The 27981-nt window shown below is 46.2% G+C and overlaps 1 protein-coding gene and 1 non-coding gene across 4 annotated transcripts in view; both read left to right on the forward strand.

The window, feature by feature from the left end:
- Window positions 1-27981, forward strand: part of BFAR (bifunctional apoptosis regulator) — a 38112-nt gene that overhangs the window by 1997 nt on the left and 8134 nt on the right. Inside the window, exons 1-5 of one of the 3 annotated variants that reach the window (XM_063598385.1) lie at window positions 11320-11449; window positions 11530-11799; window positions 15246-15450; window positions 16662-16831; window positions 21925-22069. In XM_063598385.1, coding sequence (XP_063454455.1) covers window positions 11750-11799; window positions 15246-15450; window positions 16662-16831; window positions 21925-22069 — 570 coding nt within the window. In that variant the 5' untranslated portion in view covers window positions 11320-11449; window positions 11530-11749. Of the gene's footprint in view, window positions 1-11113; window positions 11450-11529; window positions 11800-15245; window positions 15451-16661; window positions 16832-21924; window positions 22070-27981 lie in introns of those variants that run through there. The other 2 variants (XM_003832683.6, XM_034939827.3) reach the window with 2 other exon arrangements.
- On the forward strand, window positions 10623-10684 carry LOC112437443 (U7 small nuclear RNA). Its single transcript, XR_003026051.1, has one exon. It is a non-coding gene; the product is annotated as a U7 small nuclear RNA (small nuclear RNA).

Genomic DNA, 27981 nt, shown 5'->3' on the forward strand with positions numbered 1-27981 from the left:
TTTCAACTCTACCAGCCTAAGGAAATTATAGTCCAGGAGATGAGAAAACGTACACAAATAAAAGTTATGCTAATGCACAGAGACAAGAAAGATTAATTTGGGTGTTGAGGAGTTAGTCATTAAAGACTTTCAAGTGACAGTTGATTTGGGTCTTTCCAGTTGGATACTTTTGACCCAGCGTTGTTGTGAAGTTGTGTTACAGGTGAAGGGAACAATGTGAGGATAAGGAAAAGTGTCCAAGGCCAGGCACGGTGGCTCACTCCTATAATCCCTGCACTTTGGGATGCCAAGGCGGGCAGATTGCTTGAGCTCAGGTGTTCAAGATCAGCTTGGGATACATAGTGAAACCCCATCTCTACTAAAAATACAAAAATTAGCTGGGCATGGTGGTGGACGCCTGTAGTTCCAGCTACTTGTGAGGCTGAGAAACAAGAATCGCATGAACCCAGGAGGCAGATGTTGCAGTGAGCCAAGATTGTGCCACTGCACTCCAGCCTGGGCGACAGAGTGAGACTCAGTCTCAAAGACATAAAAGATTGAAAACAAACAAAAACCAATAGTTAAAGTGCGTGTAACTTGGTAAGTACCCATAGTTTTTTATAGCTATCTGAGTTACTGACTTGGTAACTACCCATAGTTTTTGATAGCTGAGTTACTGAACATCTACAGAGTATAGTACAGGATAGGTCCTTGCATATGTGCCACGAGAAATGAAAGAGGGCAGGCTCCAGCGAGAGCCAGGATAGCCTTCTCAGCCCGCCTTCGTCTTACCCTACACCACCTAAGGCAATAAATCACAGGGCTTTAAGGTCTAGGCAGCAAGTCAGCATCTAGAGGAGCTAGTCACCTTTGCTCCACTGGTTTCTGACCCTGTCCAGAAAAAAAATCTAGTTGGAGTTTGAAAACTCAATGTTTTATGCAGTAAGTGACTGGAAATGCTTCTCTCTCTTTTTTTTTTTTTAAGATGGAGTCCCCCACCCAGCTAATTTTAATATTTTTAGTAGATACGGGGTTTCACCATATTGGCCAGGCTGGTCTCGAACTCCTGACCTCTTGATCCACCCGCCTCGGCCTCCCAAAGTGGTGGGATTACAGGCATGAGCCACTGCCCCGGCCTAATGCTTCTCTTATGTTAATGGGAGAGCCGGCTTTTGTCTGTTCTGTTTGCGGTTCCTGAACCTTGCCTTGCTTACATTTGAGCACATTTTAATTTTGTAGTCACAATAAATGGGTGTGCACTCTAGATATTTAATAATTTCTGTAGTATTCTGCTGGTAGTTATAGTGATGTCTCCAGGAATGGACCTGGAGTGTCAGAAATAGGGGTTTCCCTCATGAAGGGGTGGGTTGCCCCTCCACACCTGTGGGTGTTTCTCGTTAGGTGGAACGAGAGACTTGGAAAAGAAAAAGACACAAAGTATAGAGAAAGAAATAAGGGGGCCCAGGGGACCAGCGTTCAGCATATGGAGGATCCCGCCAGCCTCTGAGTTTCCTTAGTATTTATTGATCATTCTTGGGTGTTTCTCAGAGAGGGGGATGTGGCAGGGTGATAGGATAATAGTGGAGAGAAGGTCAGCAGATAAACATGTGAACAAAGGTCTCTGCATCATAGACAAGGTAAAGAATTAAATGCTGTGCTTTAGATATGCATACACATAAACATCTCAATGCCTTACAGAGCAGTATTGTTGCCTGCATGTCCCACCTCCAGCCCTAAGGCGGTTTTCCCCTATCTCAGTAGATGGAACATACAATCGGGTTTTATACCAAGACATTCCATTGCCCAGGGACGGGCAGGAGACAGATGCCTTCCTCTTGGCTCAACTGCAAAGAGGCATGCCTTCCTCTTATGCTAATCCTCCTCAGCACAGACCCTTTACGGGTGTCGGGCTGGGGGACGGTCAGGTCTTTCCCTTCCCAAGAGGCCATATTTCAGACTATCACATGGGGAGAAACCTTGGACAATACCTGGCTTTCCTAGGCAGAGGTCCCTGCGGGCTTCCGCAGTGTTTGTGTCCCTGGGTACTTGAGATTAGGGAGTGGTGATGACTCTTAAGGAGCATGCTGCCTTCAAGCATCTGTTTAACAAAGCACATCTTGCACCGCCCTTAATCCATTTAACCCTGAGTTGACACAGCACGTGTTTCAGAGAGCACGGGGTTGGGGGTAAGGTTATAGATTAACAGCATCTCAAGGCAGAAGAATTTTTCTTAGTACAGAACAAAATGGAGTCTCCTATGTTTATCTCTTTCTACACAGACACAGTAACAATCTGATCTCTCTTTCTTTTCCCCCCACCCCCACCCATTCCTACCCCTATTTCTATTGTAAATGTCTCTGCATAGTCACCCTAACAGCTACCAGCTAGAGTTCATGTTCCAAAATGCTGTGTAGTCAAATGCTAGTTTGTTTTTCTCAGCTGTGCAGTAGCATCTCTATGATGTGGCCTAGATGATAAAGGAGTAAATCAGTCCTTTGAACTAATAACCGTTATTGATTACTTTATCAGGATAATGGCGTATTAGGAAGACAGGCTTTAAGTCAGACCATGATTTTTTTTTTCTTTTGGTGTTTCCACCTGGTTTCCAACCAGGGACCAGACCATGATTTAAAACATGGCTCTGCCCTTTACTAGTTAGAACTCCATTTTCTCATCTGTAAAATGAACATGGTAGTAATGCTTATTCCATATGATTGTTATGTCCTTAATATTATAAGGCCTCAGTAAATATTAATAATTGTCGCGGGGTGCAATGGCTCACGCCTGTAAATCCCAGCACTTTGAGAGGCCACGGCAGGCAGATCACCTGAGGTCAGGAGTTTGAGACCAGCCTGGCCAACATGGTGAAACCCCGTCTCTACGAAAAATTTAGCCAGGCATGGTGGCGCGTGCTTGTAGTCCCAGCTACTCGGGAGGCTGAGGCAGGAGAATCGCTTGAACACAGGAGGCAGAGGTTGAGGTGAGCCAAAATTGTGCCACTGCACTCCAGCCTGGGTGACAGAGCAAGACTCCATCTCAGAAAAAAAAAAAAAGTCATTTTTTTTTCCTGCAATGTATTTTATTTCCAATGCTATATTTTCCCTGCTGCTAGAGAAGTTTAATTTCTCTCTTTGATTTTTTTTTCAGTTTGTACCCTGGAAAAATAAGGTGATAAATACAGACAATCATTGCGAAGTAAAGAAGTCATCTATTGTCAGTTAATATATAACGAGAGAATTTAGCCTAACCAGAGGCCCATGGAAGCCAAAATCTTTCTATTCTTACACTGAACCTTCTTGCTGAGAAACAATTGAGGTCAGCTGGGCTCATGCCATAATCCCTGCCCTTTGGGAAGCTGAGACCAGATGATTGCTTGAGCCCAGGAACTCGAGACCATCATGGACAACTTAAGAAGACCCTGTCTATACAAAAAAAATTTTAATTAGCTGGGTGTGGTGGCACATGCCTATGGTCCCAGCTACTTGGGAGGCTGAGGTGGGAGGATCACTGGAGCCGGAAAGTTCAAGCCTACGGTGATCCATGATTGCACCACTGCCCTCCAGCCTGGGCAACAGAGTGAGACCCTGTCTCTAAAAAAGAAGAAATGATTGAAATCATATTTTTCAGGCTGGACTTCCAATAAAGTAGCCCTTAAAAGGATCATTCTTAAAATATTAGCCATATACAATGGTCATAATAAATGTATGTTGAGTGAAGGGGTGCAACCATGATCATATACTGCTGAACCAAGTGGTTTAAAAATTACGATTTCTTTTTTTATTTTCCCTGTGATTCTGGATAAAGATTACAATTTCTAAAGAGTTAACAATCATTGCATCACAAGATCTTTATAAGTAAGGGTATAAAAATTCTTAGCCTGGGTGCAGTGGCTCACGCCTGTAATCCCAACACTTTGGGAGGCCAAGATGGGTGGATCACGTGAGATCAGGAGTTTGAAACCAGTCTGGCCAACGTGGCAAAACCCCATCTCTATTAAAAATACAAAAATTAGCCAGGCATGGTGCTGGGCGCCTATAATCCCAGCTACTCAGGAGGCTGAGGCATGAGAATTGCTTGAATCCAGGAGGCGGAGGTTGCAGTGAGCCGAGATTGCACCACTGCACTGTAGCTTGGGCAACAGAGTAAGACTTGTCTCAAAAAGAAAAAAAAAAAAAGAAAAATTATTAAACTCAGAATTAATGATTTCTCTTTAATAAATGCAGTAAGAATGATTGTATTAATTGACTTTCCTAAGTGTTAATTGGACAACTAAAGAAGCAAACACGGTGCCACTGCCTCCTGGAGAATAGCCCTCTGGATAGATCCATAGATGATCATTCAAATTCACCAACTCAGAAAAACAAGTTCCCTTGTAGAAGACCGGGTTTCACCATGTTGCCCAGGCTGGCAGGCTGGTCTCCAAATCCTGGAATCAAGCAATCCACCCGCCTCAGCCTCCCAAAGTCCGGGGAAGAATAGCCACGTTCATCCCAGCATCCCAGAACTAAGAAATAAGTTCTTTTTTTTTTTTTTTTTATTGATCATTTTTGGGTGTTTCTCACAGAGGGGGATTTGGCAGGGTCATAGGACAATAGTGGAGGGAAGGTCAGCAGATAAACAAGTGAACAAAGGTCTCTGGTTTTCCTAGGCAGAGGACCCTGAGGCCTTCCCCAGTGTTTGTGTCCCTGGGTACTTGAGATTAGGGAGTGGTGATGACTCTTAAGGAGCATGCTGCCTTCAAGCATCTGTTTAACAAAGCACATCTTGCACTGCCCTTAATCCATTTAACCCTGAGTGGACACAGCACATGTTTCAGAGAGCACAGGGTTGGGGGGTAAGGTCACAGATCAACAGGATCCCAAGGCAGAAGAATTTTTCTTAGTACAGAACAAAATGAAAAGTCTCCCATGTCTACTCCTTTCCACACAGACACGGCAACCATCCGATTTCTCAGTCTTTTCCCCACCTTTCCCCGCTTTCTATTCCACAAAACCACCATTGTCATCATGGCCCGTTCTCAATGAGCTGTTGGGCACACCTCCCAGACGGGGTGGTGGCCGGGCAGAGGGGCTCCTCACTTCCCAGTAGGGGCGGCCGGGCAGAGGCGCCCCTCACCTCCCGGACGGGGCGGCTGGCCGGGCGGGGGGCTGACCCCCCCACCTCCCTCCCGGACAGGGCGGCTGGCCGGGCAGAGGGGCTCCTCACTTCCCAGTAGGGGCGGCCGGGCAGAGGCGCCCCTCACCTCCCGGACGAGGCGGCTGGCCGGGCGGGGGGCTGACCCCCCCACCTCCCTCCCGGACAGGGCGGCTGGCCGGGCAGAGGGGCTCCTCACTTCCCAGTAGGGGCGGCCGGGCAGAGGCGCCCCTCACCTCCCGGACGAGGCGGCTGGCCGGGCAAGGGGCTGACCCCCCCACCTCCCTCCTGGACGGGGCGGCTGGCCGGGCAGGGGGCTGATCCCCCCACCTCCCTCCCGGACGGGGCTGCTGCCGGGCAGAGACGCTCCTCACTTCCCAGACGGGGTGGCTGCCGGGCGGAGGGGCTCCTCACTTCTCAGACGGGGCGGCTGCCGGGCGGAGGGGCTCCTCACTTCTCAGATGGGTCGGTTGCCAGGCGGAGGGTCTCCTCCCTTCTCAGACGGGGCAGCTGGGCAGAGACGCTCCTCACCTCCCAGACGGGGTCGCAGCCGGGCAGAGGCGCTCCTCACATCCCAGACGGGGCAGCGGGGCAGAGACGCTCCTCACTTCCTAGATGGGTTGGCGGCTGGGCAGAGACGCTCCTCACTTTCCAGACTGGGCAGCCAGGCAGAGGGGCTCCTCACATCCCAGACGATGGGCGGCCAGGCAGAGACGCTCCTCACTTCCTAGACGGGGTGGCGGCCGGGCAGAGGCTGCACTCTGGGCACTTTGGGAGGCCACGGCAGGCGGCTGGGAGGTGGAGGTTGTAGCGAGCTGAGATCACGCCACTGCACTCCAGCCTGGGCACCATTGAGCACTGAGTGAACCAGACACCGTCTGCAATCCCGGCACCTCCGGAGGCCGAGGCTGGCGGATCACTCGCGGTTAGGAGCTGGAGACCAGCCTGGCCAACACAGCGAAACCCCATCTCCACCAAAAAAATACGAAAACCAGTCACGCGTGGCGGCGCGCGCCTGCAATCGCAGGCACTCGGCAGGCTGAGGCAGGAGAATCAGGCAGGGAGGTTGCAGTGAGCCGAGATGGCAGCAGTACAGTCCAGCTTCGGCTCGGCATCAGAGGGAGACCGTGGAAAGAGAGGGAGAGGGAGAGGGAGACCATAGGGAGAGGGAGAGGGAGCGGGAGAGGGAGAGCAAGTTCTTTTTTTTTTTCAGAGTCTCGCTGTGTCACCCAGGCTGGAGTGCAGTGGTGCAATCTTGTCCCACTGCATCCTCCACGTCCTGGGTGCAAATGATTCTCCTGCCTCAACCTCCTGAGTAACTGGGATTACAGTCGTGCACCACCATGCCTGGCTAATTTTTGTATTTTTGGTAGAGATGGAGTTTCACCACGTTGACCAGGCTTGTCTCGAATTCCTAACCTCAGGTGATCCGCGCACCTCCATTTTGGTAGACAGAGCCTCCTAAAGTGCTAGGATTACAGGCGTGAGCCACCACGCCAGGCCAGAAACAAGTTCTTTAGTTACATGCATCATTGGGAGATTGTGTGTGTTCCCAGTCTTTCCTTTTCTTTTAGGGATTTAAAGATAATTATACTTTGTCAGTTAGGCATGTCTTCAGGAAAACATAGAGAAGGTCATGTTGATTATATATCTTGGAATTGTCCAGATCCTCAGAGATTATGATATTGGTTTCCTGTCAGTTGTGCCAACAATGATAAGTAACGACCTGACGTGAAATCAAGAGAGAGGAAAGCTCTGGTCAGGCACAGTGACTCAAACCTGTAACCCCAGCATTTTGGGAGGTCGCGGTAGGCAGATTGCTTGAGTTTAGGAGTTCGAGATCAGCCTGGGCAACATGGCAAAATCCCATCTCTGCAAAAAATTAGCCAGGTGTGGTGGCACACACCTGTAGTCCAGGCTACATAGGAGGCTGAGGCAGGAGGATCCCCTGAGCCTGGGGAGGTCGAGGCTACAGTGAGCCATGATCTCACCACTGCATTCCAGCCTGGGCAACAGAGTGAGACCTAGCTCCAAAAAAAAAAAGAAGAAGAGAGAGAGGAAAGCTCGAAGCTGACAGAACTCGAAAAGCTAACTAGCCTAAAGCCAAGCTGCCTAGAAACAACCATATATACCCATTAGTACACTTGGAAGAAGGCATCACATTATGGGACAGGGGATGAAAGCTCTGGGGTCAGGCAGGTAACAGAACTGAAATGGACAGGTGGGAGAGGAGTGTAGCAAGCTGATGCTGGCACGGCTGCTGAGTTCCTCTGCTCGAGCTGATCTTGTCATGCGTGATGCGATTCCAGTATTACCAGATCTCTGGGTTTTTGTTTTTGTTTTTTTTCAAGAGAAGCCAGGAATCTAGATTTTTATGTCATATCAGATTTTTTTTTGTAAATGCTGGCACCTCATTTAACTTAGAAAAGGGAGAAAAAACACCAGGTGAAGGAAAGCCTCCCTACAGGCCAGGTGTTGCCCTGGTAGGGCGGTGGCTACTGGTGGTGAGACTGTTCCAGGACACGGAAGATAGATGATGATGTTAATAATGGTGCGTCACCGTGGTGAGGCTCACCTGCTTCCTTATAACCACTGCAAGAGGCAGAAGTGTGTCGTACATTAACACCCTCTTATCCCAGTAGATCAGCAGTAGCTCTTAACCGCCTCTGGGAGTTGGCCCCTTCTGAGAGCCTAATAAACCCTATAGACTGCCTTCTAGAAATATGGACGTACCATACACAAACGCAAGCGTGGCACAGAATTCAGACTTCCCGAGGCATCTCTCCAGACACCAGTTGAAGACCCAACTTTTTATTCAGAAACCTTAGCTCTTCAGAGTGACTCAGTGCCTATGGGAACTCCTGAGGTTTTGCTGTCCTCTTCAGTTCTATGGTGTTCAGTCTATGGTTTTAAACTTGTTTGTTTGCTGTTTTGTAGATTTTTCCAAACCCAGTCATTCTTCCCATTCGTTTTTGAACTAAGTAATTATTGCTTCTCGCCCTTTTGGCTAAGATCAACTAAACTGGGTAAATAACAGTTATGATTTCCTAAACACAAGTGTATCCATATGAATGGAGCACCAGGGGTAGGAATAGAATGATTCTCCTCCCCGCAATCCTGCCCCTACCCCCTTGTCTTTGGAGCCTTCGAGATGGAGAAAACAGTGAAGAGAAGAGTAGCTGAGAGCTGCTTCTAACGCCTGCAGCCTGCTGCTGAGAGCTAGCCATATGTGCAGAGAACAACTGTAAACATCCTTAGGAGCTGGAGGCCTTCTCAAAGAGGCCTTTAATTATTAATTAGTTAATAATTAATAACCAGCATTATTGCTGGTGCAGGAGGGTGTGAACCCAGGAGGCGGAGCTTGCAGTGAGTGGAGATCGCGCCCCTGCACTCCAGCCTGGGCGACAGAGTGAGACTCCATCTCAAAAAAAAAAGTATACTATAGAGGCCGGACATGGTGGCTCACGCCTGTAATCCCAGCACTTTGGGAGGCTGACGCAGGCAGATTGCCTGAGGTCAGGAGTTCAAGACCAACCTGACCAACATGGTGAAACCCCATCTCGACTAAAAATACAAAATTAGCCAGATGTGGTGGTGCCTGCCTGTAATCCCAGCTACTTAGGAGGCTGAGGCAGGAGAATCGCTTGAACCCCAGGAGGTGGAGATTGCAGTGAGCTCAGGTTGTGCTGTTGCACTCCAGCCTGGGCAAAAAGAGCGAAACTCTATCACTAAAATAAAATAAAAATCAAGTGAATTGTTAACATTTATGGTAGACTTACCATGTGCCAGGCTCTGTACTAGGCACTTGACTCGAATTCTCTTCTTTAATGCTGCAAAACTCCCACTATGGTTAAGTGCTGTCATTGTCCCTCATCTATATGGTGAGCAAGCTGAGCCTCACCGCTGGTAAATGGCAGAGGTGGGGTGAGAACCCAGGCAGCCCAGCCGTGGGACCTGTGTTCCTAACCACTGTGCCTCCAGAGCATGAAGCGTGAGCCCTTCCCTGCATGGCCAGTGTGGGTGGCGGAGAGCAATTTTCAGTCTTTTCCTTCACAATAGCAAGATTGAGAAACTCCAGAAATAGTATGAATAATCATTTCTGTAGCGCGTATTTACACCATACAAATTCTGAGCCACTTTCCTTCACTGTCTTTAATCCTCACAAGAAATCTTCATGGTTTGTGTACTGTGACCACCATTTCACAGTTGAGGAAACTTGATCAGAGAGCTTGAGTAACTTCTGCAGAGTCACAGAGCTAGTGACTTGGGGGAGTTAAGAGTCTAACTCCAAGATCTGTGTCATACTACTTCTCAATTTAAAAATTTTTTTTAAAATATCTCCTAAAACCCAGATGAAAACAAGAAGAGAATGGTCCTTTGTCATTTGCTTACCTTTTGTCATTTGCTTATTAGTAATATTAGCATTTCTGTGGCACCAAGCTGGCTGGATCCAGAGGGCATGAGATGCATTTTTGGGGTTGATTTGGAGGGAAAGGGTATATTGAGCCATGGCAGATTTGGCCTGGCACAGCTAGAAAATGAGGCTTCACTCACTTCTTGGAATTGCTCGCATTAGAGCCTCTGAAGTCAAATGTTTATAAAATAATGATTGCCTAATGAGAAGGCAGATTTGTGTGCACAAAAAGTGTTATTTACAGGAAGCGTATCTGTTGTTACCAACCCCAGACATTTTACTAGGCCAAGAAGCTGGTTTATTTAAAGTCATAGACCTGGAAAGGTCTTTGGGAATTTAATTGAGGCCAGGCATAGTAGCTCACACCTGTAATCCCAGCACATTGATAGGCCAAGACTGGCAGATCACTCGAGTTCAGGAGTTCGAGACCAGCCTGGCCAACATGGTGAAAACCCGCCTCTACTAAAAATACAAAAATTAGCTGGGCCCAATGGCACGCCCCTGTAATCCCAGCTACTTGGGAGGCCAAGGCAGAATTGCTTGAACCTGGCAGGCAGAGGTTGACGTGAGCCAAGATCGCACCACCGCACTCCAGCCTGGCTGACAGAGTGAGACTTCGTCTCAAAAAAAAAAAAGGAAATTTAATTGAGAACACTGAGATCAGGGAAATTTCATTTTCTAAGGAAGTTAGTGAAGGAGAATGATCCAGAAATCTCTGCCCACATCCTTCGAGTCTATGGAACCTTCCACTACACATATTATTTTGCTTTACTACTTTTGAAAAGTATAACAAATAGGCCAGAAAGAAATTGAATGCTGATTATGTGGTTTATGGTATGTGGATTTTAATAAATCAAATTTGTCACTTTAAAAAATTAGAGCTCCAGCCTGGGCAATGTGGCGAAACTGCATCTCTACTAAAAATACAAAAAATTACCCAGGCATAGTAGTGCACACCTATAGTCCCAGCTACTCAGGAGGGTGAGGTGGAGGATCACCTGAGCCTGGGAAGTCGAGGTGGCAGTGAGCTGTGATTGCGCCACTGGACTCCAGCCTTGTTGAGAATGAATTAATTAATTAATTAAAATTAGAGCTTTAGTATTACAACTCCTTTACAATTTGTCTAGAAGGTTTTCTGGTCTTTATCAGAAAGCCTCCCCCACCCCCACCAAAAAAAAAAAAAAAAAATCAGGCCGGGCACAGTGGCTCATGCCTGTAATCTCAGCACTTTGGGAGGCCAAGGCAGGCAGATCACGAGGTCAGGAGATCGAGACCATCTTGGCTAACACGGTGAAACCCCGTCTCTGCTAAAAAAATACGAAAAATTAGCTGGGTATGGTGGCTTGCACCTGTAGTCTGAGCTACTGGGGAGGCTGAGGCAGGAGAATTGCTTGAACCTGGGAGGTGGAGGTTGCAGTGAGCCGAGATCACGCCACTGCACTCCATCCTGGGCCAGAGAGCAAGACTGTGTCTCAAAAAAAAAAAAAAAATTAGCGCTTCAATAGAATGTCAATACTTTTATATTAACTGCTCTTCAAACAACTACTATTTGCCTTATTTTTGTCTCTGTTTTTTTTTTTTTTCTAGATTAATGATGTTTTGCAGCAGTTTTCTACGTCTGAAATTTTTTATGTCTCTGGAACCCAGAATTTGCTAAGAGATGGAGGAACCTCAGAAAAGCTATGTGAACACAATGGACCTTGAGAGAGACGAACCTCTCAAAAGCACCGGCCCTCAGATTTCTGTTAGTGAATTTTCTTGCCACTGCTGCTACGACATCCTGGTTAACCCCACCACCTTGAACTGTGGGCACAGCTTCTGCCGTCACTGCCTTGCTTTATGGTGGGCATCTTCAAAGAAAACAGAATGTCCAGAATGCAGAGAAAAATGGGAAGGTTTCCCCAAAGTCAATATTCTCCTCAGGTAATGTTCAGCCTGTATTGGTAGCACAAACAGCCCATAAAATGTGGTTTCTCTCTTGCTTTTTTTTTTTTTTTTAACAGAGATGGCGTCTCGCTATGTTGCCCAGGCTGGTCTCAAACTCCTGACCTCAACTGATCCTCCCACTTCAGCCTCCCAAAGTGCTGGGATTACAGGTGTGAGCCACCATGTCCAGCCAATGGGCTTTCTCTTAACAGGAACAGCAGTGTTTGAAAGGTCGCACACTTGGAGCCCACCTCCTTGGGGGTGGATCTTCTGGAATAAGAGTGGATCTTCTGGAATATGAGTCAGGGAGCTCAAGGAACTGGAAATCCAGATTATCTTCCTCATAGGTGACCATGACTTTTTAAATTATTTATTGTGAATGAAGGAAAGAAAGAAAGTCTGGTTAGCAGACCGTTGCTGGTAATCCTGTCATATAAAGGCCAGACCAGTGGCTCACGCCTGTAATCCCAACACTTTCAGAGGCTGAGGTAGGAACATTGCTTGACACCAGGAATTTAGAAGCAGCCTGGGCAACACGGTGAGTCCTTATCTCTACAGAAAGTTTTAAAAATTAGCCAGGTGTGGTGGTACATGCCTATAGTCCCAGCTATGCCAGTGGCTGAGGTGGGAGGATTGCTTGAGCCTGGGAGGTCAAGGCTGCAATGAGCTCACACCACTACACTCCAGCCTGGGCAACAGAGCAAGACCCTGTCTCAAAAAAAAAGAAAGAAAGAAAGAAAGCAAATGGTATAACTGTATAATTGTGAATAACTGGTTTGTTGCTGATTTTAATAATCTTTAGATAACCCCAGTTCCAGTTATCACATTAATAGAGTTTCTCATGTGTAGCATCACAGTGCCAAAGCCACCTTTCAGATAGCTTGTTATTTTCTGCTTCTTTGGCTCATAATGTACCTGTGAAGGCTCTGAGGCTTAAATCCTCTTCCCCTCTTCTATTGTCTAACAATGTGTGTGCCCTTCTTGATTTCAACAGAGTACTAGAAAGTTCCATGAACCCAACCTTTTCTTTTTCACAAAAGATGTGTTTACACTTTGCTCTTACCTGTCAGTCTTGATTTAGCTGAAGGTTAAATTTAATCTTAAATTAAAGGAGGGTTCTTTGTGTATAACTGAACATTTAAAAAGAGCCCTACAATTTAAGCTGACAGTTGGTCTTATTACTGAATTTTGCTTTTTTCCCTTCTTATAAACTGATTTTAATAACATAAGATACATATATATACACACACATATACACACACATACATATATTCATTGTTTATATTCTTTGAGACAAAGTCTCACTCTGTCGCTCAGGCTGGAGTGCAGTGGTGCGACCTTGGCTCACTGCAACCTCCACCTCCTAGGTTCAAGTGATTCTCCTGCCTCAGCCTCTGGAGTACCTGGGATTACAGGAGCCTGCTACCACGCCCAGCTAATTTTTGGGTTTTTTTGTTTGTTTTTTGTTTTTTGAGACAGAGTTTCACTCTTGTTTCCTAGGCTGGAGTGCAATGGCGTGATCTCGACTTACCACAACCTCTCCCTCTCAGGTTGAAGCAGTTTTCTCCTGCCTCAGCTTCCCTAATAGCTGGGATTACAGGCAACTGCCACCACACCCGGCTAATTTTGTATTTTTAGTAGAGACGGGGTTTCCCCATGTTGATGAGGCTAGTCTCAAACTCCTTACCTCAGATGATCCGCCCACCTTGGCCTCCCAAAGTGCTGGGATTATAGGCGTGAGCCACCGCGCCTGGTGAATGTTTGTATTTTCAGTAGAGACGGGGTTTCACAGTTTTGGCCAGGCTGGTCTCGAACTCCTGACCTTTAGTGATCCGCCCGTCTTGGCCTCCCAAAGTGCTGGGATTACAGGCGTGAGCCACTGTGCCTGGCCAAATGCCCAGCTAAAATTTTTTTTTTTAAGATGGAGTTTCACCCTTGTTGCCCGGGCTGGAGTGCATTGGCACAATCTCGGCTCACCGCAACCTCCGCCTCCCAGGTTCAAGCGATTCTCCTGCCTCAGCCTCCCAAGTAGCTGGGATTACAGGCATGTGCCACCATGCCTGGCTAATTTTGTATTTTTCGTAGAGACAGAGTTTCTCCATGTTGGTCAGGCTGGTCTCATACTCCCGACCTCAGGTGATCCACCCGCCTCAGCCTCCCAAAGTGCTGGGATTACAGGCATGAGCACCCACGCCCAGCCTCTTTTTAAAATATTGGAAAATTACTGATAAAACTAAAGATCCTTTTGACCCCTTATTTTCCCATCTTAGAATCCTTTCCTTTTTCCTTAGAATAATTTCAGTTATGACTTAGTTGTGCTTTTGTTCAGATTTTTTTAAATACTTTTTTTTAACTTTTTAGTAGCGATCAGGTCTCACTATGTTGCCCAGGCTGGTCTCCAACTGCTGAGCTCAAGTGAACCTCCTGCCTCAGCATCCCACAGTGCTGAGATTACAGGCGTGAGCCACTACACCCAGCCTCAGATTTTTAAAAATACTCTTTTTTGAGACAGAGTCTCGCTCTGTTGCCCAGGCTGGAGTGCAATGGTGCGATCTCAGCTCTCTGCAACCTCCTCCTCCCAGGTTCAAGCGATTCTCCTGCCTCAGCCTCCCAAGTAGCTGGGATTACAGGCACCCACCACCACACCCGGTTGATTTGTGTATTTTTAGTAGAAACAGGGTTTTACCATGTTGGCCAGGCTGGTCTGGAACTCCTGACCTTAAGTGATCTGCACACCTCGGCCTCCCAAAGTGCTGGGATTACAGGCGTGAGCCACCACGCCCAGCTTAAAAATACTTCTAAACTTACATGTGCCAGGCTGGGTGCGGTGGCTCATGCCTGTAATCCCAGTACCTTGGGAGGGCCAAGGCAGGCGGATCTCATGAGGCCAGGAATTCAAGACCAGCCTAGCCAACATGACCAAAAATACAAAAATTAGCCTGGTGTAATGGCGCATGCCCATAATCCCAGCTACTCAGGAGGCTGAGACATGAGAATCACTTGAAGGACACGGAGGTTGCGGTAAGCTGAGATCATGACATTACACTCCAGCCTGGGTGACAGAGCAAGACTCTTGTCTCAAAAAAAAAAAAAAAAAAAAGTGCCAATAGAAAATGCAAGTATTTTCTCACATCATTGATGTGCTCTCTGCATGGTTCTGCAGTTTACTATTTTAAATCAATTATGTACGTCTTAAATTTCTCCACCTTGACACATTTAGTGATCCAGCAAATGCAATTAAAATTGTGATACTTCATTGTATGAATATACCATATTTCATTTAGCCTTTTACCTAGTAGTAAATGGATATCATCAGGTTGGTACACAAGTAATTGCGGTTTTTACCATTGAAAGTAATGGTAGGCTGGGTGCAGTGGCTCATGCCTCTAATCTTAGCACTTTGGGAGGCCGAGGTGGGCAGATTGCCTGAGCTCAGGAGTTCAATACCAGCCTGGGCAACATAGTGAAACCCTATCTCCACTAAAAATACAAAAAAAAAATTATCCAGGTATGGTGGTGTGCACCGGTGAGCCAAGATCACGCCCATTGCACTCCAGCCTGGGCGACAGAGTAAGACTCCGTCTCAAAAAAACAAAAGGAGAAAGTAATGGTAAACAACCTAATAGATTATTTCAAATGTTTTGCTTTTACCCACAGGACTATAATACATTTCTTGTCAGTTCTCCTAGGGTAGCTATATATTATTAGATGTTGACTATCAGGGCTTTTTTGGCCTCTAAACATGATATTTAGTCAAACAACTGTCTTAATTTTTTTTTTCTATTCTCCATAGGGATGCCATTGAAAAGTTATTTCCTGATGCCATTAGACTGAGATTTGAAGACATTCAGCAGAATAATGACATAGTCCAAAGTCTTGCAGCCTTTCAGAAATATGGGAATGATCAGATTCCTTTAGCTCCTAACACAGGCCGAGCGAATCAGCAGAGGGGAGGGGGATTCTTTTCCGGTGTGCTCACAGCTTTAACTGGAGTGGCAGTAAGTTGATCACTGTGTTCCTCTGTGCCTCCCCACACCTCACCCCCCGACCCCTGATTTCCACTGAAGTCAGTTCTGTTGAAATCACTGAAATAATTGATGATGTGACTCCATGTAATTTACTACGTACATTGAAATCTGCTGGGTTCTATGATTTCCTCAGGAATGTTGCTTACTCAGGTAGATCAGATCATAGTACCTAGTAAATGGAGAAAGGTGGTAGAACTGGAATTCAAGACCGTGTCTGCTTTGGTAATACAATCTTTTTTTGTTTTGTTTTGTTTTTGAGACGGACTCTTGCTCTGTCACCCAGGCTGGAGTGCAGTGGTGCGATCTAGGTAAAAACTTTGTTTTAGGGTGGTGAAAATGAACTAAAACCAGCTGTGGTGATGATTACACATATTTGTGAACACATTAAAAACCACGGATTGTGCACTTCAAATGTGTGAATTTTATGTGGATTACATCTCTTGCTCTTTTTTTTTTTTTTTTTTTTTTTTTGAGATGAAGTCTTGCCCTGTTGCCTAGGCTAGAGTGCGGTGGCATGATCTCGGCTCACTGCCACCTCCACCTCCCGGGTTCAAGTGATTCTTCTGCCTCAGCTTCCCAAGTAGCTGGGATTACAGGCATGCGCCACTACAAGAGGCTAATTTTTGTGTGATTAGTAGAGATGGGGTTTCACCATGTTGGCCAGGCTGGTCTGGAACTCCTGACCTCAAGTGATCCACCCGCCTCAGACTCCTCAAGTGCTGGGATTATAGGCATGAGCCACCACGCTTGGACCTCCTTGGTAATACAGTCTTAAGAACCCACCAGTTTACTAACTTCCAATGTGGAGACTATTTTCTTTTAAAGTTCTGTGCATAAAAAATCTAAATGTTTTTCCAGTAGAAAAGGCACAAGTCAGTTATGTTGAGCAAGTTGATGGAGTCAAGGCACCACCTGCTCCCAGGTGCCTGAGATAAGTCCTGTTCTCGCCTCTGTGCCCTCACTGCCACGCCATCAGCAGAGAGAGGCACCCGAGGAGAGCTGTGGTCCCCAGTTCTCTGTGGCCGTGGCGTTGCCCTGCTTTTGTTGCCCTGCTTCTGTGTACGGGCTCCGCATCATTCCCTGTGAGCTCAGCCTCTTCCTTTCCCCACCTCCCACCCACATATTTAGAAACTGGCATCTCTGCCTCTCCATGGTTTAAAGTCCCTGTCACTTTTCCCCAGGTGGTCCTGCTCGTCTATCACTGGAGCAGCAGGGAATCTGAACATGACCTCCTGGTCCACAAGGCTGTGGCCAAATGGACGGCGGAAGAAGTTGTCCTCTGGCTGGAGCAGCTGGGCCCTTGGGCATCTCTTTACAGGGAAAGGTTTTTATCTGAACGAGTAAATGGAAGGTGAGGAGCAAAGTCTTCTGACACACCGTGGACATTTTAGAAAACAGCTTTCATGAGATATAATCCAGGCCAGGCGCGGTGGCTCACACCTGTATCCCAGCACTTTGGGAGGCCGAGGCGGATCGATCATTTGAGGTCAGGAGTTCCAGACCAGCCTGACCAATATGATGAAACCCCATCTCTACTAAAAATACAAAAAAAAAAAAAATTGGCCAGGCTTGGTAGTGCACACCTTGTAATCCCATCTATTCGGGAGGCTGAGACAGGAGAATCACTTGAACCCAAGAGGTGGAGGTTACAGTGAGCCAAGATCATGCCACTGCACTCCAGCCTAGGCAACAAGGCAAGACTCCATCTCAAAAAGAGAGAGAGAGAGATGTAATCTACATAAAATTCACACGTTTGAAGTGCACAATCCATGGTTTTTAATGTGTTCACAAATAGTGTGATTATCACCACAGCTGGTTTTAGAACATTTTCATCACCCTAAAAGAAAGCTTTTACCCTTCAGTCAATCCTCATTTCTCCCCAACCCCCAGCCCCTGGCAAACACCATTCTACTTTCTGTCTTTATGGATTTGTCTATTCTGGACGTTTGATATAAATGGATTCATACAATGCGTGGTATTTTGTGTCTGGCTTTTTCACTTAGCATAATCTTTTTCAAGGTTTACCCGTGACATAACATGTATCAGTACTTCATTCCGTTTTATGGCTGAATAATAATTCTACTGTAAGAGTATACCGTATTTTGTTTATCCATTCATTGGTTGATGGACATTTGGGCTGATTCCATTTTTTGGCTATTACGAATAATGATGCTATGATCGTTCATGTGCAGATTCTTGCATGAACATGTATTTTCAATACTGTCTTGGAGTGGAATGACTGAGTCATATGGTAACTCTATTCAGACTCTATGTTTAACTGTCAAACTATTTTCCACAGCAGCTACACCGTTTAATGTCCATGACATTTAAATTTCTTTGTTGCTTCCAGATTATCAAATTGTGTAAGGAAAAATTCTCTCTAATCACAAGAATCAACACAGAAGACTTTTGTGACCAAATATGTGGGGTTCTCCTGCACACACCCAGCAGGAGACACCAGCTGGATGTCCTCTAATTCAGTTCCCACACTGTCTACCCAGAGATAGTGTGAGATCCCACAGGGTGAGGGCTCTGTCCCCAAGAATGCCCCTGACTAATTCTAGTCACAAATCCAGGCTTCCAGAATTTCTGACCCACCAGCTTCAAGTTGGGGTTCCCATGATTCCCTCTTTGGGTTCAATTAATTTGCTGGAGCAGCTCACAGAACTCAAGGAAACACGTACTTTCACTGGTTTATTATAAAGGATATTGCAAAAGATACAGATAAAGAGACACTTAGGGCAAGTATGGGGGAAGGGGCATAGAGCTTCCATGCTCTCCACGGGTACACTCCCCTCCAGGAACCTCACATGCTCAGCTATCCAGAAGCTCACTGAATCCTGTCCCCTGGAGTATTGTGTTTTTGTTTTTGTTTTTTCAGACAGGGTCTCACTCTGTAGCCCAGGCTGGAGTGCAGTGGCACAACCTCAACTCACCGCAATCTCTGTGTTTAGGGCTCAAGGAGTCCTACCTCAGCCTCCCAAGTAGATGGGACTGCAGGCACACGCCATCAGGCCCAGCTAATTTTTGTATTTTTAATAGAGACAGGGTTTTGCCATGTCACCCAGTCTGATCTTGAACTCCTGGACTCAAACAATCCACCCGCCTTAGCTTCCCAAAATGTTGTGATTATAGGCATGAGCCCCCGCACCCTCCTCATGGAAGATTCTTAAGACCCACAATCAGAAAGGTAGGAAAAGATTAGAGTGAAAGGAGAGCAGGAGGTCAGATGCCTGCACTGAGGCCTGACATGCCCAACTTTTTTTTTTTTTTTTTTTTTTTTTAGATGGAGTCTCGCTCTGTCCTTCAGGCTGGAGTGTAGTGGTGTGATCCTGGCTCACTGCAACCTCCGCCTCCTGGGTTCAAGCGATTCTCCTGCCTCAGCCTCCCGAGTAGCTGGCACTGCAAGTGCCTGCCACCACGCCCGGCTAATTTTTGTATTTTTAGTAGAGATGGGGTTTTACCATGTTGACCAGGCTGGTGTTGAACTACTGACCTCAGGTGATCCACCCACCTTGGCCTCCCAAAGTGCTGGAATTATAGGCGTGAGCCACCATGCTAGGCCTCCAACATTCTAACACAGATTGGAATAAGGGATACAGCAGCTATGAGCCGGGAACTATGGACGAAAGCCAATATATAACACCACATTAATATATATTTATTTTTATTTTTTTTTTTGAGATGGAGTCTTACTCTGTCTCCCAGGCTGGAGTGCAGTGGCAGCGATCTCAGCTCACTGCAACCTCCACCTCCCAGTTTTGGGTGATCCTCCTGCCTCAGCTTCCCGAGTAGCTAGGATTATAGGCGCCTGCCATCATGCGTGGCTAATTTTTGTATTTTTAGTAGAGATGGGGTTTTGCCATGTTGACCAGGCTGGTCTGAAACTCCTGACCTCTGGTGATCCACCCACCTCGGCCTCCCAAAGTGCTAGGATTACACGTGTGAGCCACCACACCTGGCAATTATATATTTTTATTTTTAAAAAAATAATAAAGAACTATGTGATATTGAAAGTGACATACTCTTGTAATCCTACTCTTCAGAAAACAATTTATCTTGCTAGACACCTTTCCAGATGTTTCAGTACTTACACAGATATAAATGTGTTTTTTTTAATTTAAACTGAAAATATGATTGTACTAAACAGACGTGTGTTTGTATGTATACATGTATATATATATTTACATCTATATCCACCCCCTAAGGGTGTTACGTATAACATCACACAGTGATAAGAGCAGCCTCTCTCCCTGATTCATTTGTTTCAGACACCCACTTCACCCACTGCCTGGCTGCCTGACTGCCACCCCTCCTACTCCAGTGACTTTTTCTCTCCTCTCCACTCAGTTTTCAGCACTTGACTGACTCTGTTTTGAGGAAATGGCATGCTCCTACTTTAATTAGCTTTATATAGAAATTCACCTCCCGCAAAATTATGGTATAAAAATTACCTAGTTAGTACAGTGTATTTTTACATAGCTTTCTAGAGGACAAATTCCTGGAACTGGAATTGCTGGGCCAAAGACAGTAAATCTATACAAATTTAATAAGCATCACCAAATTACCCATAAAAGGATGATCAGTTTACACCACTCAACCAGTAGTTGCATATGCCTGTTAATAGCTCTCCGGCCAGCTTACAGTGATGTTTTTAATGATGAATCACTGTGGAGGGGAATTTGTGTTTTCTTGTGTGTTTTTTTTTAATTTTATTTTTATTTTTTTGAGACAGTTTCACTCTTGTTGCCCAGGCTGGAGTGCAGTGGCGTGATCTTGGCTCACTGCAACCTTCACCTCCTGGGTTCAAGCGATTCTCCTGCTTCAGCCTCCTGAGTAGCTGGGATTACAGGCGCACGCCACCACGCCCGCCTAATTTGTATTTTTAGTAGAGACGAGGTTTCACCACGTTGGCCAGGCTGGTCTCAAACTCCTGACCTCAGATGATCTACCCGCCTCATCCTCCCAAAGTGCTGGATTACAGGCGTGAGCCACCGCCCCCAGCCAGAATTTGTGTTTTCTGATGAGGAAAGCAGATACGGGATCTCCAATTATTTTTATTAAATTAAATCCCTACCTTAAAACAACTATTCTTTTTTCTTCAAGAGACAGAGTCTCTTTCTGTCACCAAGGCTAGAGTGCAGTAGCAGTATCATAGCTCACTACAGCCTCAAAGTCCTGGGCTCAAGCAATCCTCTTGTCTCAGCCTCCCAAGTAATTAAAACGACAGGTGCATGCCACCATGCCTGGCTAATTTTTTTGGAGAGACAGGGTCTCACTATGTTGCCCAGGCTGGTCTCAAACTCCTGGGCTCAAGTGATTTTTCTGCCTCAGCCTACCAAAGTACTGGGATTATAGGTGTGAGCCACTGTGCCCATCTAAGAACTATTTTTTTTTTTTTTTTGAGGCGGAGTCTTGCTCTGTCACCCAGGCTGGAGTGCAACAGTGCAACCTCGGCTCACTGCAAGCTCCGCCTCCCGCGTTCACGCCATTCTTCTGCCTCAGCCTCCCGAGTAGCTGGGACTATAGGTGCCTGCCACGACACCTGGCTAATTTTTTGTATTTTCAGTAGAGACGGGGTTTCACCGTGTTAGCCAGGATGGTCTTGATCTCCTGACCTCGTGATCCGCCCGCCTCGGCCTCCCAAAGTGCGAACTATTCTTAATGTTGTAATGTTTTATTGGATTTCCTTCTAATTTTTCCTATACATACACACAGTTTTAAAAATAGAGTAATATAAAAAAATAAATAAATAAATAAAAATAGAGTAATATGTGAGAGGTCAGAGCGTATAACTGAAAGATCAAAGGTTTAGGAACAAAACAGACCTAGGAGTGCCTTGGGAAAGTCACCTTATTTCTCTAAGTGAGTTTTCCTTTTTTTTTTTTTTTTTTTTTTTGAGATGGAGTCTCACTCTGTTGCCTGGGCTGGAGGCTGGAGGGCAGTGATGAGATCTTAGTTCACTGCAACCTCCGCCTCCCAGGTTCAGGCAATTCTCATGCCTCAGCCTCCCAAGTAGCTGGGATTACAGGTGCACGCTAATTTTTGTACTTTTAGTAGAGACGTGGTTTCACCATGTTGGCTGGGCTGGTGTTAAACACCTGATTTCAAGTGATCTGCCTGCCTCAGCCTCCCAAAGAGCTGGGATTATAGGCATGAGCCACTGCACCCAGCCAAAGCGAGTTTTCTGATCTACAAAAGCAGCATAATGCCACTACCCTGAATAATTGTTATATGGATCAATGATGACTTATGAAAGTATTTATAGATTGTCACTGGTAAATAGTAAGCATTCAATTATTTGCTGCTATTGATGTTGTTAAATGTGAAATGTCTCACCATACCTCAAGCCTACAATATTTATATTAGTAAGATGGAACTCTGAGTGTAGAGAGTTTGCTTCCAGTATATTCGCAAAATAAATCTCCTCCTGCCCCTCTACAGGTTGCTTTTAACTTTGACAGAGGAAGAATTTTCCAAGACGCCCTATACCATAGAAAACAGCAGCCACAGGAGAGCCATCCTCATGGAGCTAGAACGTGTCAAAGCATTAGGCGTGAAGCCCCCCCAGAATCTCTGGGAATATAAGGTGAACACTTTAATTTTTTTTTTTTTTTTTAGTTTTTTTTTTTTTTTTTTACTTTTTATTTTTATTTTTTGTTAATTTTTTTTAATTTCAGGGTTTTCTTTTTTATTTTTGACAGTTTATGTACTTATTTATTTATTTATTTTATTTTGAGACAGAGTCCTCCTCTGTCGCCCAGGCTGGAGTGCAATGGCGCAATCTCAGCTCAGTGCAACCTCTGCCTCCCAGGTTCAAGTGATTCTCCTACCTCAGCCTCCAGAGTAGCTGGGATTACCCTACCCAGCTAATTTTTTCTTTCTTCTTTTTTTTTTTTCTGGCTCACTGCAACCTCCACCTCCCAGGTTCAAGCGATTCTCCTACCCCAGCCTCACCAGCAGATGGGATTACAGGCACACGCCACCACACCAGGCTAATGTTTATGTTTCTAGTAGAGATGGTTTCAGGATGTTGGCCAGGCTGATCTCAAACTCCTGACCTCAGGTGATCCACCTGCCTCCTGACCTCAGCCTCCCAAAGTGCTGGGATTACAGGCGTGAGCCACCGCGCCTGGCCTGTTTTACAAACAAATAAGGAAAGAGACACTTACGTGTTTTGGGGACCTTGAATTGTTGGAATATCACTGGAGGACAATTTGTCAATAACATTTCAGTTTAAACCGCATCTGCTCTTTAAGCCAGCATTTCACTCCTTTGCACTTGGAATGGAGGCAGCACAGCACGGTGGTGAAGAGTGAGGCTCTGGGCTGGTCACCGTGGCTCACAACTGTAATCCCAGCACTTTGGGAGGCCAAGGCGGGGGGATGACCTGAGGTCAGCAGTTTGAGACCAGCCTGGCCAACGTGGTGAAACCCCGTCTCTACTAAAATCACAAAAATTAGCTGGGAGTGGTGGCACACTCCTGTAGGTCCATTTACTTGGAGGCAGGAGAAATGCTTGAACCTGGGAGGTTGAGGCTGCGGTAGCCGAGATCATACCGCTGCATGGCAGCCTAGGGGACAGAGCAAGACTCCGTCCCAAAAAAAAAAGCAAAGAACAGAAACGAAAAGAGTAACGCTGTGGGCTGGGCATGGTGGTTCACAACTATAATGCTAGTACTTTGGAAGGCTGAGGTGGGAGGATTGCTTAGCTCAGGAGTTCAAGACTAGCCTGGGTAACATGGCAAGACCCCATCTCTACAAAAAGTACAGACACAAAAAAAATTAGTTGAGTGTGGTGATGCCAGCCATTTGCGAGGCTGAGGCTGCGCTAAACCATGATCGAACCACTGCACTCCAGCCTGGGCAAGAGAGTTGAGACCCTGTTTCAGAAAAAAAAAAAAAAGGCCCTGGCACTAGCCTGCCTGGGCCAGCTCCTCCAAGACACACCACCTGTTGGAACACCAGCAAGTACCTGCACCTCTCCTTGCCTGTTTCCTCCTGGGTAAATAACCTTAGAGGGTCATTGTGAGACTCCAATGTTTGATTAACGGAAAGTTGTTAAACAAGTTCTTCACGGCAGCATTGTTGGTAATTGCAGGGAGTAGAAAACAACCTAAGTGCCCCTCATTAGGAACAAGTTGAATAAATAAGGCACACCCATGTAGGCAGCCACCGGAAAAGGGGACAAAGACTTTGTGTTAATAAGGAACAAAGTCCCGTAATCCCAGCACTTTGGGAGGCCGAGGCAGGCTGATCACTTGAGGCCAGGAGTTCCAGACCAGCCTGACCAACATGGTGAAACCCCATCTCTACTAAAAACACAAAAATTAGCCAGGTGTGGTGGTGCATGCCTATAATCCCAGCTACTCAGGAGGCTACGGCAGGAGAATTGCTTGAACTAAGAAAGTGGAGGTTGCAGTGAGCTGAGATGGTGCCACTGCACTCCAGCCTGGGTGACAGAGTGAGACACTGTCTCAAATGAAGAAAGAAATAAAAAATGCTTCTTTAATATGTGCGTGTATTACTTTAATAACTAGTTTCAAATATTGTAAAGAATGTGCGTGGAGCTCCTGAAATAGAATGTTTGTTATTTTTTGTGTTATTTGGTTTTTGTTTTTATTTTGTTTTGTTTTGTTTTTTGAGAGGGTGTCTCGCTCTGTCGCCCAGGCTGGAGTGCAGTGGCGCGATCTCAGCTCACTGCAAGCTCTGCCTACTAGGTTCACGCCATTCTCCTGCCTCAGCCTCCCAAGTAGCTGGGACTACAGGCGCCCACCACCGTGCCCGGCTAATTTTTTTTATTTTTTGGTAGAGACGAGCTTTCACCGTGTTAACCAGGATAGTCTGGATCTCCTGACCTTGTGATCCGCCTGCCTCGGCCTCCCAAAGTGCTGGGATTACAGGTGTGAGCCACCGCGCCTGACCTGTTTTTGTTTTTTTGAGACAGAGTCTCACTATTTCCCAGACTGGAGTGCAGTGGTGCGACCTTAGCTCACTACAACCTCTGCCTTCCAGGTTCAAGCGATTCTCATATCTCACCCTCCAGAGTAGCTAGGAATACATGCAGGTGCCACCATGCCCAGCTAATTTTGTATTTTTAGTAGAGGCAGAGTTTTGCCATGTTGGCCAGGCTAGTCTTGAACTCCTGACCTCAGGTGATCTGCCCTCCGCAGCCTCCCAAAGTGCTGGGATTACAGGCGTGAGCCACTGCACCCAGCCAAGCTGCCATATTTTTCATAGGTAAATATTTCAGCATTAATCTCTAAATTAAAAAAAAAAAAATTTTTTTTTGAAATGGAGTCTCACCATGTTGCCCAGGCTGGTCTCAAATTCCTGGTCAAGTAATCCTCCCACCTCAACCTCCCAAGTAGCTGGGGCTACAGGCACAGGCTACTGAAGCAGCTACATTGCCTGGGGAACTGGGGTTTGTCATCTTGCACCAGGAAAATTTAGGACACAGACACACAAGAGTTGAGCAGAGGTTTAATAGGCAAAAGTAAGAGAAAGGAAAACAGCTCTGTCTCTAGCAAGAGAGAGGGGACTTCCAAGAGGAAAAGACTGGCAGGCAGCAGATGTGCTGGATTTTTTAGTCAGTTTTGAGGAGGCGGTGTCTGATTTACATAGGGCTCACAGATTGATTCGATCAGGTATGATGTTTCCACAGTGCACAGGAAGGGTGGTCACCCCACCCTAATCTTATTATGCAAAGGAACTTTCTGTCCCCTTGGCTGGTGCTATCTTGTCTGCTCCTTACTGTACTGTACATGTGGCTGACAAAGAGAAGGGAAGATAGAGCCTCTATCTTGAACATGATTGACATAACTGCCAGCATCTGTGTCTGCATTTCCATTTTACAGGTTGCTGTTTGTTAGAAAGGAAAATGATTTGAGGCTGCTTTTCATTAAAAGGAAAACCTCCATCCTGGCTAACACGGTGAAACCCCATCTCTACTAAAATACAAAAAAAAATTAGCCGGGCGTGGTGGTGGGCGCCTGTAGTCCCAGCTACTGGGGAGGCTGAGGCAGGAGAGTGGCATGAACCCAGGAGACGGAGCTTGCAGTGAGCCGAGATTGTGCCACCGCACTCCAGCCTGGGTGGCAGACCAAGACTCCATCTGAAAAAAAAAAAGGAAAACCTTAATGAGGGCTCCCTTACCCTCACTATCTGCCTAAGTAACTTCTTCTTCACTCCTGTATCACTACCATGTCCTGCTTGAAAAGTAAGGACTTTTCAAAAGACAAAATTACAATATCACCATTGTACACCCCTCCACCAATTAATAGTAATTATGATTTTTTTTTTTTTTTCTGAGATGGAGTTTTGCTCTTGTCATCCAGGCTGGAGTGCAATGGCGCGATCTCAGCTCACTGCAAACTCCGCCTCCCAGGTTCGAGCGATTCCCCTGCCTCAGCCTCCTGAGTAGCTGGGACTACAGGTGTGCGCCTCCATGCCAAGCTAATTTTTTGTATTTTTAGTAGGGATGGGGTTTCACCGTGTGGGCCAGGCTGATCTCAAACTGCTGACCTCAGCTGATCCACCCGCCTCAGCCTCCCAAAGTGCTGGGATTATAGGCGTGAGCCACCATGCCCAGCCTGTAGTATGCAATTTGGTTTTTTTTGTTTTTTTTTTTTTTTTGAAACAGAGTCTCGCTCTGCCTCCAGGATGGAGTGCAGTGGCATGATCTTGGCTCACTGCAACCTCCACCTCCCAGGTTCAAGCGATTCTCCTGCCTCAGCCTCCCAAGTAGCTGGGACTACAGGTGCCCACCACCACACCGGCTAATTTTTTTTGTATTTTTAGTCGAGACAGGGTTTCACCATGTTGGTCAGGCTGGTCTCGAACTCCTGACCTCAGGCAATCTGCCTGCGTCAGCCTCCCAAAGTGCTGGGATTACAGGCGTGAGCCACCATGTCCGGCCTCTATAGTATACTTTTTTTTTTTTTTGAGATGGAGTCTCACTCTGTCGCCCAGGCTGGAGTGCAGTGGCGCGATCTCCACTCACTGCAAGCTCCACCTTCTGGGTTCACACCATTCTCCTGCCTCAGCCTCCCGAGTAGCTGGGACTACAGGCACCCGCCACCATGCCCGGCTAATTTTTTGTATTTTTAGTAGAGACGGGATTTCACCGTTTTAGCCAGGCTGGTCTGAATCTCCTGACCTCAGGTGATCTGCCTGCCTCAGCTTCCCAAAGTGCTGGGATTACAGGCTGAGCCACCATGCCCGGTCTCTATAGTATACATTTCTAAAGAGAAAGAATCTTTTTAAAAATGCAATCATCATCACACTTTTAAAAAATCTAACAGTAAGTTATTCATAGCATCAGCTAAATTGAATGTTTTAACAGTTTTTATTGAGGTAAAATTGATATACACCTACTTAAAGTGTATGATGTGATAAGTTTTGACATATGCACACCCATGAAACCATCACACGATGAAGATGGGGAACATCTCCGTCACTCCCAGAAGTTTCCTCCTGCCCCTGTTAAGCCTTCCCTCCCAGCCCTCCCAATTCCAACAAGGATGCAGTGATCTCCACTGGACACTGGGGATTTAATTTGCATTTCTCATTTAATTCACATTCACATGCTTATTTGCCATCCTTATATCTTCTGTGGTAAACTGCTCATTTTATTTTGATGCTACTAAGAATCAAATAAATTGAATCTTTTTTTTTTTTTTTGAGATGGAGTTTTGCCCTTGTTGCCCAGGCTGGATTTCAATGGCAAGATCTCTGCTCACTGCAACCTCTGCCTCCTGGGTTCAAGTGATTGTCCTGTCTCAGCCTCCCGAGTAGCTGGGATTACAGGCACATGCCACCAAGCCTAGCTAATTTTTGTATTTTTAGTAGACAGGGTTTCATCATATTGGTCAGGCTGGTCTCGAACTCCTGACCTCAGGTGATCCACCTGCCTTGGCCTCCCAAAGTGCTGGAATTACAGGTGTGAGCCACCGCACTCGGCCTTTTTTTTTTTTTTTTTTAAGAAACGAGGTCTTAGGCCAGGCGTGGTGGCTCACACCTGTAATCCCAGCACTTTGGGAGACCGAGGCAGGTGGATCACCTGAGGTCAGGAGTTCGAGACCAGCCTGGCCAACATAGTGAAACCCAGTGTCTACTGAAAATACAAAAATTAGCCAGGCGTGGCATTACTCACTTGTAATCCCAGCTACTTGGGAGGCTGAGGCAGGAGAATTGCTTGAACCTGGGAGGTAGACGTTGCAGTGAGCCAAAAATGCACCATTGCACTCCAGCCTGGGCGACAGAGCAAGACTCTGTCTCAAAAAAATAAAAAAATTAAGAGACTGGGTCTTGCTTTGTTGCTCAGGCTGGTCTTGAACTCCTGGCCTCAAGCAATCCTCTTGCCTCCCAAAGTGTTAGGATTACAGGCGTGAGCCACCACGCTTACCCTGAATCATCTATTCAGTTACTTTTATAATAAGGAAGTAAACATTCACTGTAGTAAAACTTGATTTAAAAAACTGAAGAAAATGAAAATGGCTAT

The sequence above is a fragment of the Pan paniscus genome, chromosome 18 (assembly GCF_029289425.2).
Source record: "Pan paniscus chromosome 18, NHGRI_mPanPan1-v2.0_pri, whole genome shotgun sequence".
Taxonomy (NCBI): domain Eukaryota; kingdom Metazoa; phylum Chordata; class Mammalia; order Primates; family Hominidae; genus Pan; species Pan paniscus.